The sequence below is a fragment of the Haplochromis burtoni genome, unplaced genomic scaffold (assembly GCF_018398535.1).
Source record: "Haplochromis burtoni strain Fernald_Lab_line unplaced genomic scaffold, NCSU_Asbu1 Contig_126, whole genome shotgun sequence".
NCBI lineage: Eukaryota > Metazoa > Chordata > Actinopteri > Cichliformes > Cichlidae > Haplochromis > Haplochromis burtoni.
In genome coordinates, this window is record NW_024582487.1 from 643,503 (window position 1) to 661,511 (window position 18,009).

An 18,009-nucleotide genomic window follows, 5' to 3' on the forward strand; every position below is an offset into this window, starting at 1 on the left:
GATTGTTAAGTTGCCTAATAATTATGCACAGTAATAGTCACCTGCACACACAGATATCCCCCTAAAATAGCTAAAACTAAAAACAAACTAAAAACTACTTCCAAAAACATTCAGCTTTGATATTAATGAGTTTTTTGGGTTCATTGAGAACATGGTTGTTGTTCAATAATAAAATTATTCCTCAAAAATACAACTTGCCTAATAATTCTGCACTCCCTGTATGTTCAGAAAGTTTACTATTGAGAAATTCACTGACGAATCACCATTTTCTACAATAACTTTTGAACATTTAATGAAGCCATACAAAGGTTTACATACTGGGATAAGCTTTTCTTTGGTACTGCTGAGTCTTAGAAAACTTGGTCCATTGTATATCTGTACTGGACCTTGGTAGAAGGAAGAAAAAAAAAATAGCATTTTCATTAAGTTATACCATTTAGTATGTTTATATCATCCATCCATCCAGAAACACTGTCACTGGCCCAAATCAGATAGGCTTTCGAGCCTATACAGCTTGGAGTAAGACAACATGCATGAAGAGGATGATGTGGACAAAATACTCATTTGCCTAATAATTCTGCACTCCCTGTATGGTCATCAAAAGAGCAAAATACAATAAACAAAGTGAATGTAGGAATTCAGGAATCATGTCAGAGTTCAGAGTGTCTGTGCACTTTGCTCTCTAATGGCCTTTCATGTCAAGCAGAATTTATTCTGTCAACAAACACAAAAGTTTCAACGGAAATACTGAGATGGTTCTCTCATTTTAACTGTGCTGTGATGGCAGTGAACTCGGAGTAGGTAAGTTTAAAATCAGAGGTTAAAAACTGAAAGTTAAAAACAGTTTTCTTTTGTTGACAGTATATTTAAAGAACACTTGCAATAACAGCATTTCTGATGATACAGACAAAAATACTAAACACTCAGTAAAACTGTGTTCATTGTATGCAGTATTTATGTCTTATCTTTTTCCGATGAAAAAGGTGAAATAAGACTGCATGGGTAAGCACAAAAGTAGCGTGGACAGTATTTTCCCTGGAAATGTTAAGTACAACATAACTGGCTTCACACTTTTGTTTTACAATGACTAAAATAACTTGACCTTGAAAATATTTTCTTCCTGGGATGTTCTGCAGTCGATTCTGCAGCATTAAACAAATACTGGAGGCTTCCTCTCAGACATGCCTGGGCTCTTTTTATTGTTGTGTGCACAGGGAACACAAGCTCATGGAGTTGCTATAGCAATCATACCACAATATGATATTTTATATCATTTAAAAATGAATACCGGCATTATCTCAGACGATATGATGCGACACAGGTCTAGCTGACACTGGACGTATCGATGAGCATCGAGGAAATGCCCTTCGATACGTGCACTGTTTCTTCACGTCTTTTGAAAAGGTGTTCCATGGCCTCGGATGGGCTTGGAACTGTGAGTCACTGGCAGTTTGTCTGTAAATGTCGGTGAATGAAGCAGCTGATCTGCTCCCAGCGTTGCTGTCCCTCCTCCTTCCTCTCACCTGTTTGGAAATCAATCCTCTGAAACAGGCTATGAATATTTCATCAGTCTGAACCTGAGCTCAGAGTACACTGTGAAACATTCACATTACAAGTCTGTACAAATTAGATGAACTAAAAACATAAGTGCAGATACAGTTGCTTTTCCCCCACCTATGCAGCTGATCATGTTAAAGCAATAATTATCAAACATTTTGTACCAAAGGGGACAACCAAGATGTCAACCAAATCTCTTTACATAGACACAAGCATTTTTCTCCAATATTTCGTGCTCAGTAAGAGATGATCTGAATGAACCTCTGTGGTTCAGTTTTATCCCAAGAGATAACCCTACTGTTTCAGACCATATTTGCTGAATAAACGAGTGTTTCTCTCCAGCTCTGCCTAAAGTAAGTGTTTCTTGTGGTGCTATGGACAGAAAAGGTTCACACAGATATCATCTGCTGTGTTTAATTATTCGTGCTGCTTGAGAAGCATCTCACAAACCAAACAACTAAACCGCCAACACAAGGCTCTCAGCAGTGTTACAGTGTGGTAATCCGGCTCAATCCTCGGCGCCTGTCAGAGGTTTGAAACGGCTTTCCGAGAGTTTGGGCTGAGCGCCAAACCCGACAGAGCAATCATCGAGATGAGGAATGATAAAAATGACTCAGCAGCTACAGAAATTAATGATTTTTTTTATGTATTGCTGGAACATTGGATCCAGACCTGAGTGTTGGACTTGAGTTTTTATTCTTTTATCTATTTTATTTAACTTGTTAATCTCCCATAATTTGAGCAAACTGTCTAAGCCATTGGTTTTCAGACCTGAATCTATCAAACGTTTCCCATCTGAGCAGGATGTTTATGCATCACAGGAAGAATCAAGTGTAGAAGCTTAGCAGAAACTCATGTTTGCTTATGTTATGATGGTAGTTGTCTCTGCTTTTCAGGGAGACTCAGTCTTTTGTTATCATGCTTTCATTAGCAGGCGATTTGGCTTCCGTGTGACGTTTAGCCGACCCTGCTGTGCAGCTGAGAGATTATCGGCCTCCTCGGGTGACAGTAATGTGATCCAGGCTGTCACCAACACATTCCTGCTGAATGCAAACTGCTGTCCAGCTCTGACCAACAGCAGAGGGAGTTTAGTTTGAAGTGTGGAGATGCGCTACAACCTAGAAGGAGCAGGAATTGTGGATATTTACCTGAGGAAGGTTTGGGAGTATGGTCACAGTTTCAATTTGGGTGTATTGAGAAACTTTCAGGAGCAACTGAACTGGAGCAGAAACCAAAATGAATGTGTGAAGATATAGGAGTTCAAGGCTTTCACAGTAGTATCTCGTTTTCTTTTAGTTTGATGAATGGAGAATTTTTAATTAAAGTTTAATTTACATGCTTTAATGGAGGGATCTCAAACTTGTTCTTGTTTATCATGAACTGATCCATTGCTAATTACCACCTCAAATTAAACTAAATATATTTTGTGACAATAAAGGAGCAGTATCAGTATCACTGTCTTTCAGTGACTTTCTCATCCCATCCACAATCTGAAGCTGCTGTTTGTGACTCGTTCAGCTCTCCACCTGCAGCAGGTTCTGGAAGCAGATCTTCAAATCAGATGCAGGACTGCTGGGTGCAGTCCAAGAAGCTGGAGTTGGAGTTGGAGTCTGTCATTCTGCAGGATGAGAGTGGTGACCAGATCACTCTATGAGGAAGGCTCAGTACTAAGTGCTTAACTTTCAAAATGATAGGAAGGGGATCAAAAGACAATGCATGTTTAAATCCGTTGTTTAAAGTCTGGCCCTCTGAGAATGTCCTGAAGTGTTGCCCATCCCTCCCCCAGATGGTCTCAATTTTACCCTGTTGGGGGATGAGCAGACGACCCGTATCCTCCTGCTGGGGCCTGATTTGGAGTCCTTCCCAGACAATTTCACCCCCTCAAACTTTGCTGAAATCCTGTGAGTCTTTATTCTGGCCTTTTTATAATAAAGACCAAAATTAATCGAATCTTACCGTTGTACTATCAGTAAGCAAATAAACACGCTTTGTATTCTCTGTGCAACTCTGTGTCAGAGGCTGCTGAACTCGGAGGTGTCCCGTCAGCAGTTAGTTAAGAGGAATGTTCCTCCCTGCTGTCAGAGAGAAAGCGTGGGCCATCTGTCGTCCCGAACACAAACAGGAGTCGCAGCTTCTTTAATGACCACATGCTGGGGCAGTTGTTTTCTTCTCACCCTCCCAGACATTTTGTTGGCCAGTTGCTACTCGGCTTCTGCATAACATAATCATCATCTGCCATTTGTTGAAAGCTTGTGTGCTAAAACTCTAACATTTATTTTTAGTATGATGCAGGATTCCTGTGGGTCATTAAAGTCTGAACTTAAATCAAGAAAAAGAACTCGTTGAAATGTTTTGAACAAAAACAATGCTGTGGAGTGAACTTTGAGATGGAGGATTTCACGCTGGCAGAACGGAGAGTTGTAGAGGCTGTTGAACTGTTAAATTGCTGTAGACAGTTCTTCTCTTTAGCGTACAATGTGTGCATGTATGCTTAATATTTTCCCATTATTGAGTTTTTCATATTCTTCCCAACCAAACACATCCAAAAACCCTGCAGCGAACATTTTCTGTGCTCATGTGTGTCAGACAGTAACTGGTGCGTGATTGCTCATTTTATTGATCCAGCTAAGAGAACTCTTTGAACTCATTCACAGAGGTCAGAGGTGAATGTTGGGTGCAAAGTGGCGCCGCTGAAACGGGCGCCATCTCCCTTGAGGTCTCATGAGGTCACGGGGCTGAAAGTGGGGTGCCCAGTATGACCATACCGGGCCACCAGAGAAAGATGTCATTAAGCATGCAAACCTGCTCATTAACCACTACTGGCAGAGCTATTAAATGTTAAATGAACCAACACTTTATGGTTTGATGATTTGAGTATTGAGTATTAAGTGACAGTAGCCGTAGATTTGTGATGATGGTACAGAGGATTAGTGCTACGAGTTCAATACACGTGAGCTCCCCGACGATGTTCACATGCACGCGTGTGGTTGAGTTGGCTGTCAAGGATTGATTCATGCCAGAAATTCAATTTGTTCTACACATGTGGGGGGGAAAAGGTCTCATCCTGTTCCCTCCTTTCACAGTAAAGCTCTCTTCTCGCATATTCTCTGTTGTGATAGAGTAAGTCATGCATTAATAACATTAATAACTACTGCTTAAATTGTCAAATGTATTTCTTCAAATCAAATTAGTTTGAGTGTTGTTCCTGCAAATGTTTCACAATAAAAGCCTCATTAAGATGTGAAGGGTTTCTGTACAGTTACAAGTGCTATAGGACTTTCAATTTGAAATATACAGGAAGTGTTGAGATTGTAAGAAACAACAAAATGAGGCGACTGTAACAGAGAGACTGAGATTTTAAAAAAACTAAATGGGGCTAATTAAAATTGTCCTAGCTATCTTTAGCTACTCAGGTAAAGTTAGATAAATAAAATCAGAAAAACATTATACTTGAAACAAAGTCTAGGACTAACAAACAGACAGTAAGTTATTGAAAGAAACGTATTCCTTTATACAGGAATGTGTTTCTTGGTCTGTTATTAGGTGACGAAAATAGTTTGCTTGTTGGTTGGTTGACGGAGGTGATGGATTTAAGAAAAGGTGTGGTTTGGTGAGCTGGCAGGACGCTGCCAGGCTGTTGGCTGTCACAGTGACTGATTGAGTCAATAAGGCGATGTTGACTCAGCAGCTGTTTGCTGTAAGACCTGAATGGATCATTGAGAGATGACTTTCACTGAAACTCAGATGCTGAAGTCATGCTCTGGTTTACTTGCATGTGTGTGCCTTAAGAACTCCAGGCTGATTGGTGATCCATGATATACAACCTAGAAATGTGAGCAATCAAAAGCACTTCTGTTATAAAACACTAATCGTGTTGCATCCCTGATGAATTTGTCAGTTTATTCAAATAAATTTCAAACCTGAGTTTTGCTGAATTAAAATGGTGAATTTCATCAATAACCTGTTCTGTGAACATTAAATGTGCTTCATTGTCGTTGTCTCTCTCAGGTCTGGATGACAGCCTGCAGCAGTACATCCCATCCTTCCAACAGCTGCAGGTGGATGGGGAGAAGCTGCTCAGGATGTCCCACCAGGAGCTGCTGTCTCTGGGCGTGGCGAGGGTTGGACACCAGGAGCTGATCCTGGAGGCGGTGGATCTGCTCTGCGCTCTGGTCAGTTAGAAATCAGAAAATCCCACATTCTCTTTTTACTTCTGATAACGTTCCTGTTTAGAAATGTTCCTCTACTATATAACTGTGGATTTCAGTGTCCGCTGTCATCACTCATGAGTCAGCATGTTAAATATACCTGTTTCAAGTCCTTTGAGATATGTCTTTAGCAGTGTTGACCTCCAATTCTTGTTCAATCAAACAATTTCTAATGATGCTGATGAGAAACTGCCAAAGCTTCTCTCCGTGTGAGACTCTGCTGAGATGGTGTCTGGACCACACAAACACCTGGCTTGTGTTACAAACCATAAAAATGTTGTAGGCGAATGCATGCACTGGAGTTAACTGAGTTAGCAGTTAGTAAAGGGGATATCTCAATTTGAGCTTCACAGTTTGAGCTTCCATCCATTTTTGGCCACTTGTCATGTTTTTCTGGCTTGTCCAGGGAGTCCACTCCAGGGGAGGCTCAGGACTGGAAATGCCTTGGAAAGTCTGGAGAGTCCAGGAAGGAGGGAGGTTTGGGAATCTTTGCTTAGACTCATTGGCTGATGCTTATAAGTTCAGCAGCAGAGCAGAAGATGATCCTTTTCTGTCCATCACTGATGGCAGTGCTGTAAACCTTGTGTAAAAGTTTCTAGAGCAAAGATTTGTTTCTTTTAAATAAATGTTTCAATTGCATTTAAAAACAGCACCACAGCTACCACCATGCACATTACACGCTGCCTGAGGGGGCATTAAAACAGCTCAGTGTTCATCATAACAATCATAAGACCAGTGCTGTGATCAGAATCCTACTGTGTCTGATAAATTTGGACAGTTTTTCTCAGAAAGTCTGAAAACTGAGCAAGAGAGGGATTTTCTAGGAAACTACAGAGTTTATCTTCGGTTTTTTAGGTTTAATGCCACAAATGAATGAAAGTTGAGCAGTAGTTTGTGTTGTGATTCTCCTGTTGTGCCCTTTAGTGGAACTGAGTTTTGGTTTAGTCGGTCGTGGCTAAAAAGTTCAGTATTCCTGTTTTCACTCAAACAAATCAATGGCAAACATTTATATGATTTCTAAAAAAATTGTTTCGCTGTGAAACACAGAGCTGTGTGATATGTTTTTAATGCCCAGAAGGTGTCAAACGGGAGCAGAAATCTTTGTTTAAAAGCACGTCAGTTATGCATGAAAATCAGTAATGAATGAAATAACCAGTGACTTGAGCCGATGACACGTGGACATTGAAACAAAGAGACGACAGAAGAGTAAATGATCCGGTGACTCAGCATGGAGAACGTCATAAGAGGAAACTTCATCTATCATAGAGTTAATATTGGAAGGAAAACAGAAAGGGTAGTAGTGATGTTGAAATTAAATTATCCTGAAAGTCACTCCAGCTTAGGCTGGCTAACCATATCCAGACACAAAGGTGGAGTTAACTAGCAGGTAGGTTGGTTTGCAAAAGGCAGACTGGATGTGCGAATCACCTGACCCTGAAAAACTAACATTGAGGCTTCATAATAGCTGTGTAGTGGCTGCAGACTTTGGTGTGACCCGTTTAAAGTTTTGAAGCACACACAGAGCCCCTCAGTCAGCTGTTTATGGGCTCTAACGTCTGGGTGGTGGTGAAAAGGGGGATTTACAGGCTGTGCTGAGGTTTAATGTTGTGACTGGCCTGAATAGGATTCAGTGGCTTTTTTTAAATGGAGACTGACACTCTGCTGTACCCGCCAACAAATGGTGACGATAAAAGAACAAGTGACCACAACAGACACTTATCAACCGCACTAACTACAAATTACTGTGTCCACCATATCAACTTTTCTCCAGTATAGTTGTTCAGATTGTCTGACTGCTATCTGATAATATGACATTTACACGCAGACATCTGTAACTGAACTTTTCAATGTTTGTTTAAATGTGAAAAGCATTAAAACACAGAATACTTCATTGGCTGAAGAGAAGATTCCTAAAACTCCCAACATTTCAGTGAAAAGTCTTTTTTTTTTTATATATATGGCTTTTCCTCATAACAGCTGGGGCTGTGCGATATGACCAAAATCTCATATCCCGATATAAGACATCTATCATCCGATAACGATATAAATCACAAAAATGCAACATTTTCTGTAAATTCTGTGAATCTCGGGCAGCTCGACTTGCGGGAAGTGTTTCCAGCTGCGCGTCATGTAGCTGGAGTCGAGTGTTTTAACCGATGCATGAAACTATACATTTTTAGACATAAGTTGTAACAGCCGCCGTTTTCTTTGTGAGTATTAATTACACGGCCTGCTGCCGGGAAAAGCCTGTTCTAACGTTTGAGTCTAAGGTTTATTTTTTAGCACCTGATGGCTCTTTTTTACTTCTCATCCGTAAATAATCTGCTCTTTCACGTGATTCAGTTTATTTAGAAAAGTCTCAACAGGATCTTGAGCTTTATTGTGAAAGGTTTATGTGGAACATAAACAAGCGGACACGCGATGGCGTTACCGTCGTTGTTCCTAACCACAACGCATAAAAAAAACAGGCGCTTGTCCGTCCGTAGTGTGGTTATATAAAATATAAGAGAAAGAGAAAAATTTATGAAATTATATAGCCACTACAGTGACCATCAAAACGGTGAAAAAATATTGCCGTAAACAGTTTATTTTGCGACACCACGAAACAAACGATAGCGTAAAATGAAACGATAGATGTTTTTATATCGTCATCCGATATATATCTGATCCCTCAAGCCATCCCTCAAGATTTTGTACATTAAAAGCAATGCATTGTCCGGGATTGTAACATTTAGTCCTTTACTGAATCGGTGGAATCGTTAGTACAGTGGGGGATTTGCCCAAATAAATGACAATTTATTTGCTTCTGGTTCATAACGGCTTTGTCTGTCATATGATTCAGTCTTTAGGAATGTCATAAGGAAAGGCAACTTAAAGAGTGCTAGTCAGACCCCTCTTCATACTGTATTTGTGTTTGCAATTAGCTGATCTTTATTAGATTCCTGACCCCAGGTAAGGCTGAACAACCTGACAGTAGCGTATTTCAGAGCTTTAGTCTGTATCCCACATCCTCCCTCAGCCATGTGACGGGCACAAGCGACGTGTCATTTCCTGAAATGCTTTCACGTACCTCTGGAAAAATACAGTTATGACATCACACTGAAACTAACCAATCAATGCTGCGATCAGAGCACACACAGCTCCAAAGTTTCAGGGAGCGTTTTCCTGCAGCATTCAAGCAAGGTCAAATGATGTGGTGTGGATATTTTTTGCAGCATGAGGCAGAGTTTGCTGCATTTTGGGGTGGAGCAGGAAACAGATGTGACCCTCCCACCTGTCAGAGACCCCCCCACCCTTCCCCTGACACACACACACATTCAAACAGTTTTCAGCATGTAGAGGAAGAGTTTTGTTCCAGCGTCTTGTCACATGATCAGTTTTCAACTGAGGCTCATTTAACAGAACAAGAGAGGCCTTTTCTCTCCCGACTTTAACCCTCAGTACATACCACAGACTTATTCTGATAATTGGAGTGACATTAGGCAGCCACAGGCTCTTAATGACCCAGATTTTGTGTAACAATCATGATGCACTCAATGATCAGGGAGGCCTGCAGTTGGGTTCACCGCTGTTGAGGGAAAAAGATGTTTTTTGTTTCAGCTCAGGTCTCCTGATTGACTGGAGGCAGCTGTCTCTGTTCCACAACAGACGTAAAAAGAAATTACAGAGATGATGCTCTGGGGATAATAATGTGGAAGAAAAGAGGAAACGAGCATTGTTTTATACTGACAGTTACATTAAACATTTTCTATAGATTTTGATGTGTTTGGCATATTAATTTATCCAGATGTTGGCAAGATTTCTGGTTAATGTTGCATTTTATAAATGATTTTGTGTGCAGATTGTGTGAGATAGTTGTTCTCTCTTTTCTTTATGATTTTTGGCAGTTTTGCCTCTCCATATGAAAAGAGTGGAGCTGACACAATTAATCTGCTACCAGAGAAGCTTCTATTTATGTGAGATGATGAAAATTTGTTGGTTCAGTTTGTTCAAATGTGCAGATTGGGTACTTTCTCTGTTTTTGAAGACCTTATAAATTTTGTTTGATCTGTAATACTTCTAGAGATCTTTCACTTCAGTGCCGTCATTTTCTGAAAGTTTTAAAATACTTGAACCTCCTAAAAACCTTCTGATAGTTATGCTCCTTGTTTCACTCCATCACAGCCCAGCATCATCCTGAGCTCTTTTCTGATTGACACCTAGGGATCACATCCTTTCTAACACGATTTGAAAGTTCTGCCTGAAACATGAGGTCAGGTGTCATGTTGTGTTATGAAGGATGTGTTTTCTGCGTTCAGTCAAGGTGGAACGTCGATTTGGCTCCAGATGTTTTGTTTGTCTTTGAGCGTCATGAAGCCTCAAACATCTGAATCGCTGCAGGCGACAAAGCGAATCAAAGGTCGTGTTCAGACCTGCAGATGTAATAACACATAAACGTAACACATCTGCACTTATTCATGAAAATAAACAAAAAGGTATCAGATTCATTAAACTGATTAATTAAACGCGTGGCATTGATGAGTCATTTCATTGTGAGTCATTTAGTTTGACGTTGATGTGGTGGGGAATTTTTTTTTTTTTTTTTTTTTTTTTAAGTCGCATAATCGCTATGGCGACTGGTTTGCAGGAATGTGTGTGGGGTTTTTGTGTGTGTGTTTTCATTAGGGAGACAGGGTGTGTTTGTGGTCAAGGGTCGTGGGAATCTCTAAATTCCCTCCAATCATTCCTGAACATTGTTGTGTGTTCTCAAACAAAAAGTACTTTGAGGTGCAAAATACAATGTGGACTCCTCAAACTGCAGCTTCGTGCAGTGTAACGTTTCCGCAGTGCCTCTTTCAGAGTTTCCTGCGGCAGCATACTTGTGCTAAGGTTAGTGAGCCAGGAAATAGTGACAGTGCTGATGGGAAGTGTAGTCTTTATGTTTAATAATTGAGTAAGAAGCAGGTTTGTTTCACTGAATCTTTCATCTTTCTTTAACAGAACTATGGCGTGGAGTCGGACAACCTGAAGACTTTGGTGGGGAAGATGAGAACAGCGCACCACAACCTGAGCAGCGCCGTGACGCAGCGCAGGAAGAACCCCGCCTACCACAGCAAAAATTCCAATCAGCCCACCAATGAATTCCTCACCGCCGTAGTCGAACTGATCGGCACCGCCAAGAATCTGCTGGCCTGGCTGGACAGGTAACCACGACGGCATTCAGAGTATCCTGGTATTAAAAACGAAACATTATTTGCTCATTAAAACAACCGCGATCTCGTAAAAAGCATAAAAATAAAACTGGATACCATGATGTCACAGTTGATGTTTTCATCCAGGCTTTCTTTTGGATTTGTAAATTTAACTGTACTTGCATAATTGCTCACACAACACTTTCACTAACATGGCATTTGCTTTTATTAACGTGTCAGTCAGAAGTTCACTCATAACGTGCAGCTCAGTGCACAACTTTGTTCCTTCTAAGATAGCGGTTGTACTCTCCCCTCCGTTCTGATTATTTTAGTATCGTGTTTCCTCGCAGCACTGCTCCAGTTTACTGCATCGCCGCTTTGACTCCTTCAGCTTTTTTGCAGCTTGTATCAGCTTGAAACACATTCCAGCTTGGCTGCAGCAGCTGGAAACAAACATGGATGCCCCATAATGCACCTGACATCTGAAGTGTGTCAGCTCGCTCACCCAGAAACACCTGGGGCCACTTTTTATTCAGTCTCCATCCAGTTATCTCATCCAAAAAATTTTCATACTCGATATGTTTGGGTTGGAACAGCTATTATGATCTGAAGTTAATGAAAACTTACAGAAAGTCAAATTTTCATTCATTTCTTTGATGTTCTGTCCTTTTTTAAAATGTGTTTTAAAGTGTTCAGCATTGCATGCTGTTTTTTTTCCACTGTTTTTCACTTGCTTACCATTGGCTGTTCATGGCCGATCAGTGTGAAGCAGTAAAAGATCAGAGGTAGTGTATAAAGAGACCGAATAGTCTGTGGCCCTGCTCGTATTTTGAATCCGTTTTAAAACGTTGCCCTGTTGTCTGCCAGCACTGACATGATTCTATAATTTTAGTTTCTCTCTTCTTGCTAGGACTCCTCTGTCGAGTGCCAATGACTTCACCTCAACCAAAGGCAAGATCATCCAGCTGTGTTTGGAGCTCACCTCCACCGTCCAGAAGGTCAGTGACGCTCAGACGCCGCTCTGTGTTTTCTTCAGTGTTTCTGTGCTTTCCTGAGTGATTAACAGATCCACTCTTGGAAATACAATCTCCACATGAGACCTTAAAAGAGAAACAGATCTCTGATGTTTTCTGTGTGCAGCAGCTTGTCATAAAGACACATCAGAGAGGAAGGAGGTCATGAACTAAAATGTTTATTTTCTGGATCTGTTGTTGTTGGTGGTGATGATCATGAAGAAGCTCCAGATAACTACTGTATACATGAGCACAGTCATTTTGATGGCATATCTCCTTCCGATAGCTGAGATCCTTACATGTTTCATACTTTAGAAACTTTGAGATTATTACTAAAATGTAAATGAAAGCACAAGATGTGGAACTGCAACAAAACCAGTTCATGGAGAGTGGGAAATGTCAAGTACGTGTCCTGAATACATTTTAAAAGTTTTACATTTATAATTAAGAAGCATCCCAATTCTGTGAAGACGTATATTCATGCACCATCCTAAAATGCTGCTGCCCAAAGAACATGTCATCTAAGCAGTTTTACACTCCTTAAGGGACAGAGTAAGCTATAGACTGTATTTAAAAGATGGACATACCCCTGATGTCAGCTTTTGAACACATTTTGAAGCCTCAGTTTTCATATTTTGGTAGTCCACTTTACTGGAGCCAGAAGTGACCATTTGGTTGAGGTAGTGGAGCTAAGTTATCAGCTAATGATAGCTGGCTTGATTATAAAACCTGCGAATTTCTCTTAATTTCAATGTCTTTACCACACAGAGGAATAATATTTGTCAGAAAGTTGCATTAAAATGCTCTAAAAGCACTGACAGCAAAAACATAGTTGGGAAGTTTACCTGAGGTGAAGCCTAACAAACGGAGACTGGCTACAACCACTCACGTGCTTTTCACCCGTCATTTAAAGTGACAGGCCCCTAATTATGCACAAGCATAAACTATTAAGAGACTTTTTAAAAAATTCACTCACTGTACAGTTACCATGAGGAGGGGAATTAGCGTCACAGAACAGTTTGTTTCACATCTCCTTCTTCTCAGCTATCAGTTATCCCATAAAGAAAAGTGAAAAAAATCAGGTTTTCTCAGCTCTGTTAATGCTAAATCCACAGCTTAAAGATCTATTCTACACAAAGTCTTGTGCAACCAAGCATAAAGTCATGAATCAGTGATGAATTGTATGTAACCCTTTACATCGTTGCAGAGTCTACCTGAGGCAGTCGTGCTGTCACACGACAAAATAAGAGGGAACTAATTGTGTGAGAAGTTCAAACATGATGCATATTAATGCAGCTGAGGCGTACAGACATGTTTTATGCAACGGCAGAATACTTCAGCTGCAAATCAGCCAGACGTTTCATTAGTTTAGAACTTTATAATTTCCTTTAGGGACGGCAAAAGTTTGTTTCAGAGCTTCATATTTTGCAATAAGCTGGATTTCTCTTCATTTATTGAAGTATTCAGAAGCGGATGTGCACTTGGAAGTTTTCTGCAGCGTGCCACCTCCCTGCATGTGTCTGCAGAGCCTTCTGAGGCGTCGCCCTGCTGCGCTGTCATGCAATCATCCTGTCAGCGTGTTTACGGGGAACTGTTATTTCTCCGACCGCAGCAGGAATCCTCTCGGTGTCTCTGGGAGGCGTTCACCGTCCCTGCCTCCTGGTTTCACTCTCCTGTAGGCTGTCATTTCTCAAATATTTGTTTTGCCGCTGATTCCCTTTCTCCTTTCCCGTGTTTGTTTGCCACACTCACAGTTCTGGCTTCTGAATGGAAAACCTGCCAAATTTGATATGAGCAAGTTCTCCTTTTCCCCAGATGTGAAAATGCTCCACTGCATCTGTTTTCTGAAACAAAAAACTTCTTTAACCATCAAGATGAAAATATTCTGTCTGCTGTACAGTAACACGATATTAGCCTGAAAGTTCTTTCCAAATACAGAACAACATAAAAATAAATTTACTGTCGTCATGACTTTTAATTCTCTTCCATAACTAACTGTAAAGGTATGACTGTCAAGGCGAGACCCCATACAAAACACAGCTGTAGTTGTTTGGCACCAGAATGTTGTGTGGAAAAAGTCTTATTTAGCAAATGATTAAAAAATTACAATATTAGAAAATTGATCAGAAGACAGTAAGAATAGGAGTTAAAGAAGAGGAGGTGAAGCATTGATTGATTGCCATCACTGAATGACATTGTATGGAGATTTTGTTTGATATCAGATTTTACAAATTCAGTCTTCTAACGTGAAATATTACCAAGGACATCCAGACTTCAGATCTGTGTTCATGAACTTCTCGTCCATCCTGACACCTAATTCAATTTAGTGTGAACAGGATTTGCTTTTGAAGCAATACTAAATTGGGTCACATAGTTTAATCATGTGACTCTGTTTTCCTTACCAGCATGGGTAATTTCCCAACTCTTATCAGTTGTTTTTGTGTCATACGCCACTTCAAAATAAAAGCATACAATTAAAAAAAACCAAAGGCAGGGGCTGCCTTGTTTCTCTGATATTTTTTTTTTGTTTTTTGTTTTCTCTCACAGTGATGATAATAAAGCAGATGTTGGACAGATGTTTGTGAGATCTTAGTCTCTGTGTTTATGTCTGTAATTCCAGGACTGCACAGTTTATGAGATGGAGGAAAAGATTCTGGAAGTGGTGAGTGCTGCTTTTGCTTTTCTTTCCTCTGTTCAAAGTGTGTGTGTGTGTGTGTGTGTGTGTGTGTGTGTGTGTGTGTGTGTGTGTGTGTGTGTGTGTGTGTGTGTGTGTGTGAGAAAGCTGCAGGTTTGTTTATTCGGCTCAGGCACATCCACTTCCTGTCTTAGATAAGACTTCCTGTTGTTTCAGGATTCACACTTGGATGAAGTTCAGTCACTTTCCTTCTCATAGCCAGTTTGTCATGTGACCTCTTTTTATACAGTAGCACTGCTGTACTGTTACAGCGGTGGATGTTCATTTTAAACATGCACGTTGTTTAAATTCATGTGGTGAGAGGATATTTGATATGTAAGTAATCAGAGTTTTCTTACACAGGAAAAGCTCTTTGAGTCTACTTTTTCTGTACTCGTCACATCTATAAGACATTAACTTGGGCAAACTTGGCTTATAGTGACAAGTGGACAGAAAAGCTTCAGCTTACAGTAAACAGAACGTGGCTGGAAATGGACCTGATGTTTAATGTACACACAGTTTTAATCCTCATGGAGACAGATGGGCGCGTATAATGTGAATAAAAGTGTCTTTCATGAACTAAAGATTTAGTCCTAAAAACTGCTGAAGTATAACATTGGTTTTGCATTATTTCTTTAGTAATATTTCCAGTACTTTATGGGATAAATATCTATGAAGCAAATTTACTTTGTTTTTGTAAGGGGAGCAATAAAGTCACCATATTTGAAAAACACAAACAGCAGGAAGCTGACCAGCTATATCCCCAGAGGAGCATGTTTTCCTGGTTTACTTGTAATTTCCTGCTGGTTTGTGTTTTCCTGGTCAGCTCTCTGCTTCCCATGAGCTCGGGCTCGGTGCTGCGCTCCAGGCCTGGGTGTCTGGTCATTTGTGATGATAATATGAGGCTGTTCTCGTTCTGCAGAGGCGTCAAGCTCTTCTCCCGTACAACAAAACCAAGCACCGTCCCCACGTCCGTATTTGGAGCTTTTATTTGATGCTTTTCCAACTCCTGTTGCATCTGTTGTTTTCTTTCCCTTTTCCACTGAAAGGTCAGAGGTTTGGATCAGGCAGATTTGGTGCAGGAGGCGATTCAGCATTTCAGACTAAATTTAGAGCACTTTATAGTCATCATGAGAGATGTAAGCTAAGACCACCATGCTGCCAATGGCTTTCTGTCTTGAATCATGTTTTATTCTTTATTCGAGAGAATACGCATGACAAAAAGTACCTTGTTTCGTTTTCAGTCCAATGATATTACACAAGCTATAAAACGCTAAAATGTAACCACAAGACAAGTCATGAAATCAAATATGCAGTTGATGTCGTTTAAAATGTAACCGTGAAACTCAAGCAGTGTACAAGCTGGTGTGTAGAGTTTGATTCCAGAAGGTTAGCAGTCAGAAATGTATTGTTTTATTATTTATATAATTAGACATTGTTGCATATGGTCAAAACAGGTAGGGTTTAACCAACAACAGCAATATGGAAAAACTAGTGTTAAATAAGGCAACACAGACTTTAACTCATATTTACACAAACCAGTCAGGTGCATAGTCACCACCTCGGGCCCATTTTGAGGATGGAAAGGCCCAGGTGTATAAATCGCAAACCTACATAGATACACACCTACATAGATACACACCTACATAATGAATGACACCTTTACAAAATCAATGTAACCCACGTATATGCATAATTATACAAAATAACAATGACTGGCATTTTTTAATAACTACCAGGTGGGTGACACCTGTGGTTTCAAAAAGGCTTCCAGTTTTATAAAAGTGTATAAAATCTGAATCAGACTCTTATATCTTTTGAAATAACTTTTGGGGTTGCAGTATGGGACAGAAGAGTGAGCAGTGTAATAACACACTGTAATACACTTGTTGCCTGATAACTGGGTGAACACTTGCATGTATTCATCCATTGGACAAGCTGAACCTATTTGTATATATTTTCTTGTTTTTCAGTCCCGAGCGCTCAACAGCATCTGTGAGAAAACTGTCCAAGCAACTTCTGACCCCGCAAAAAGGGAAATGGCCTGTTTGGAGGAGGTTCACATCACCAATGTCAAGCCTGGGGAGGGACTGGTGAGGATTTTCTTTTAAAGGGCATAGAATAAAAAAAGAAAATACACAAATGGGACAGAAATGATCATTTCCCTGTTGGGCTATGTCAGCGGGACGCCGCTGTCCAATAAGTACTGACTGCTGTAAAAAGAAAAACCCACAATATGACCCCACTTCCCCTCAGAATCATTAACAGGTATTTTAGTGCTACGCCATGAACCACAGCCAGCGTTGAATCAAAAACAGAAACAGATGTAGGTCCAGAAAGGAAAACCCCATCGCCACCGCTGCAGCGAGGAATTACAGAGGGACTGTGGGAGGTGTATTTATGCAGAAGATCGATGTTTAAGTTCTGTTTTATCTTTCAGGGGATTTACATCAAATCCACCTACGACGGGCTTCACGTCATCACGGGAACAACAGAGAACGTGAGTGAGCCTCTGGGTCTTCTTCGCCGCTCATGTGCCATTTATAGACTTAAAAAATCTCTCCTGAAAGTCTTCATCACTACCAGAGATCATGGAAACATGCAGTCAATGAAATGTTAGTCTGTTAAACTCTGCGCTTCTCTTTGTGTGCTGTTCAGTCTCCGGCAGATAAAACCCAGAGGATTCACGCTGGAGATGAAGTCATTCAGGTCAACAAACAGACAGTGGTGAGTCGAATAGCCACAAGTTTCTCATCATTTTGGGAAATAGCCTTAGTCATTTTCTTAGATGGAGAGATCCCACACACGTCTGCGAGGCAGGACGTAGCTTCAACACTTGACTGTAGTGTCAAGTACCTGAGGATTCTCAGGTATTAGTTGTATAACAATCTTCTTGGATGACACATTATTTTGTCTTATGTATAAACTGAAGTGTTGCGACTTTTCAGTATGCAGGACTTTTTCCTTTCTGTCATATATTTAGTGCTACAACAGTGAACACTAATGTTAAACGTGGCCTTGTGAAATAAAAGGTCAGACTTCAGACTGCTCTGAACCATTTCAGATAGGCGAAGAAAACACAAGCTCCACCCACCTACAGTTCAGATATGCTTATTTTTAGCAGGAGCAGCCAATCAGAAGGAAGTTGGCTTTAACATGTTTTTCATTAATGAAGATATCACAATATTTATTAAATGTACGTACTCCAAATAATTATTAGTGAGATTTATAGATTTTACAATCATGCAAATGCATTGATCTTAATAAAATATTTATTATCATGTAACTGTAAATGTGATGTGAATTACATGAAACTGACTGTAAGCCAATAAACGGCTTGTTTCAGACAGTACTAAACCAAGGCCAAGTATAAGAGGTGGATCCGT

At 40.3% G+C, this 18,009-nt stretch overlaps 1 protein-coding gene across 1 annotated transcript in view; it reads left to right on the top strand.

Moving 5' to 3' along the window:
- Window positions 1–18,009, top strand: part of cnksr3 (cnksr family member 3) — a 50,214-nt gene that overhangs the window by 23,020 nt on the left and 9,185 nt on the right. The window contains exons 2-8 of the mRNA XM_005929880.2: window positions 5,566–5,729; window positions 10,746–10,948; window positions 11,847–11,934; window positions 14,570–14,611; window positions 16,597–16,716; window positions 17,064–17,123; window positions 17,282–17,350. Coding sequence (XP_005929942.1) covers window positions 5,566–5,729; window positions 10,746–10,948; window positions 11,847–11,934; window positions 14,570–14,611; window positions 16,597–16,716; window positions 17,064–17,123; window positions 17,282–17,350 — 746 coding nt within the window. The remainder of the gene's footprint in view (window positions 1–5,565; window positions 5,730–10,745; window positions 10,949–11,846; window positions 11,935–14,569; window positions 14,612–16,596; window positions 16,717–17,063; window positions 17,124–17,281; window positions 17,351–18,009) is intronic.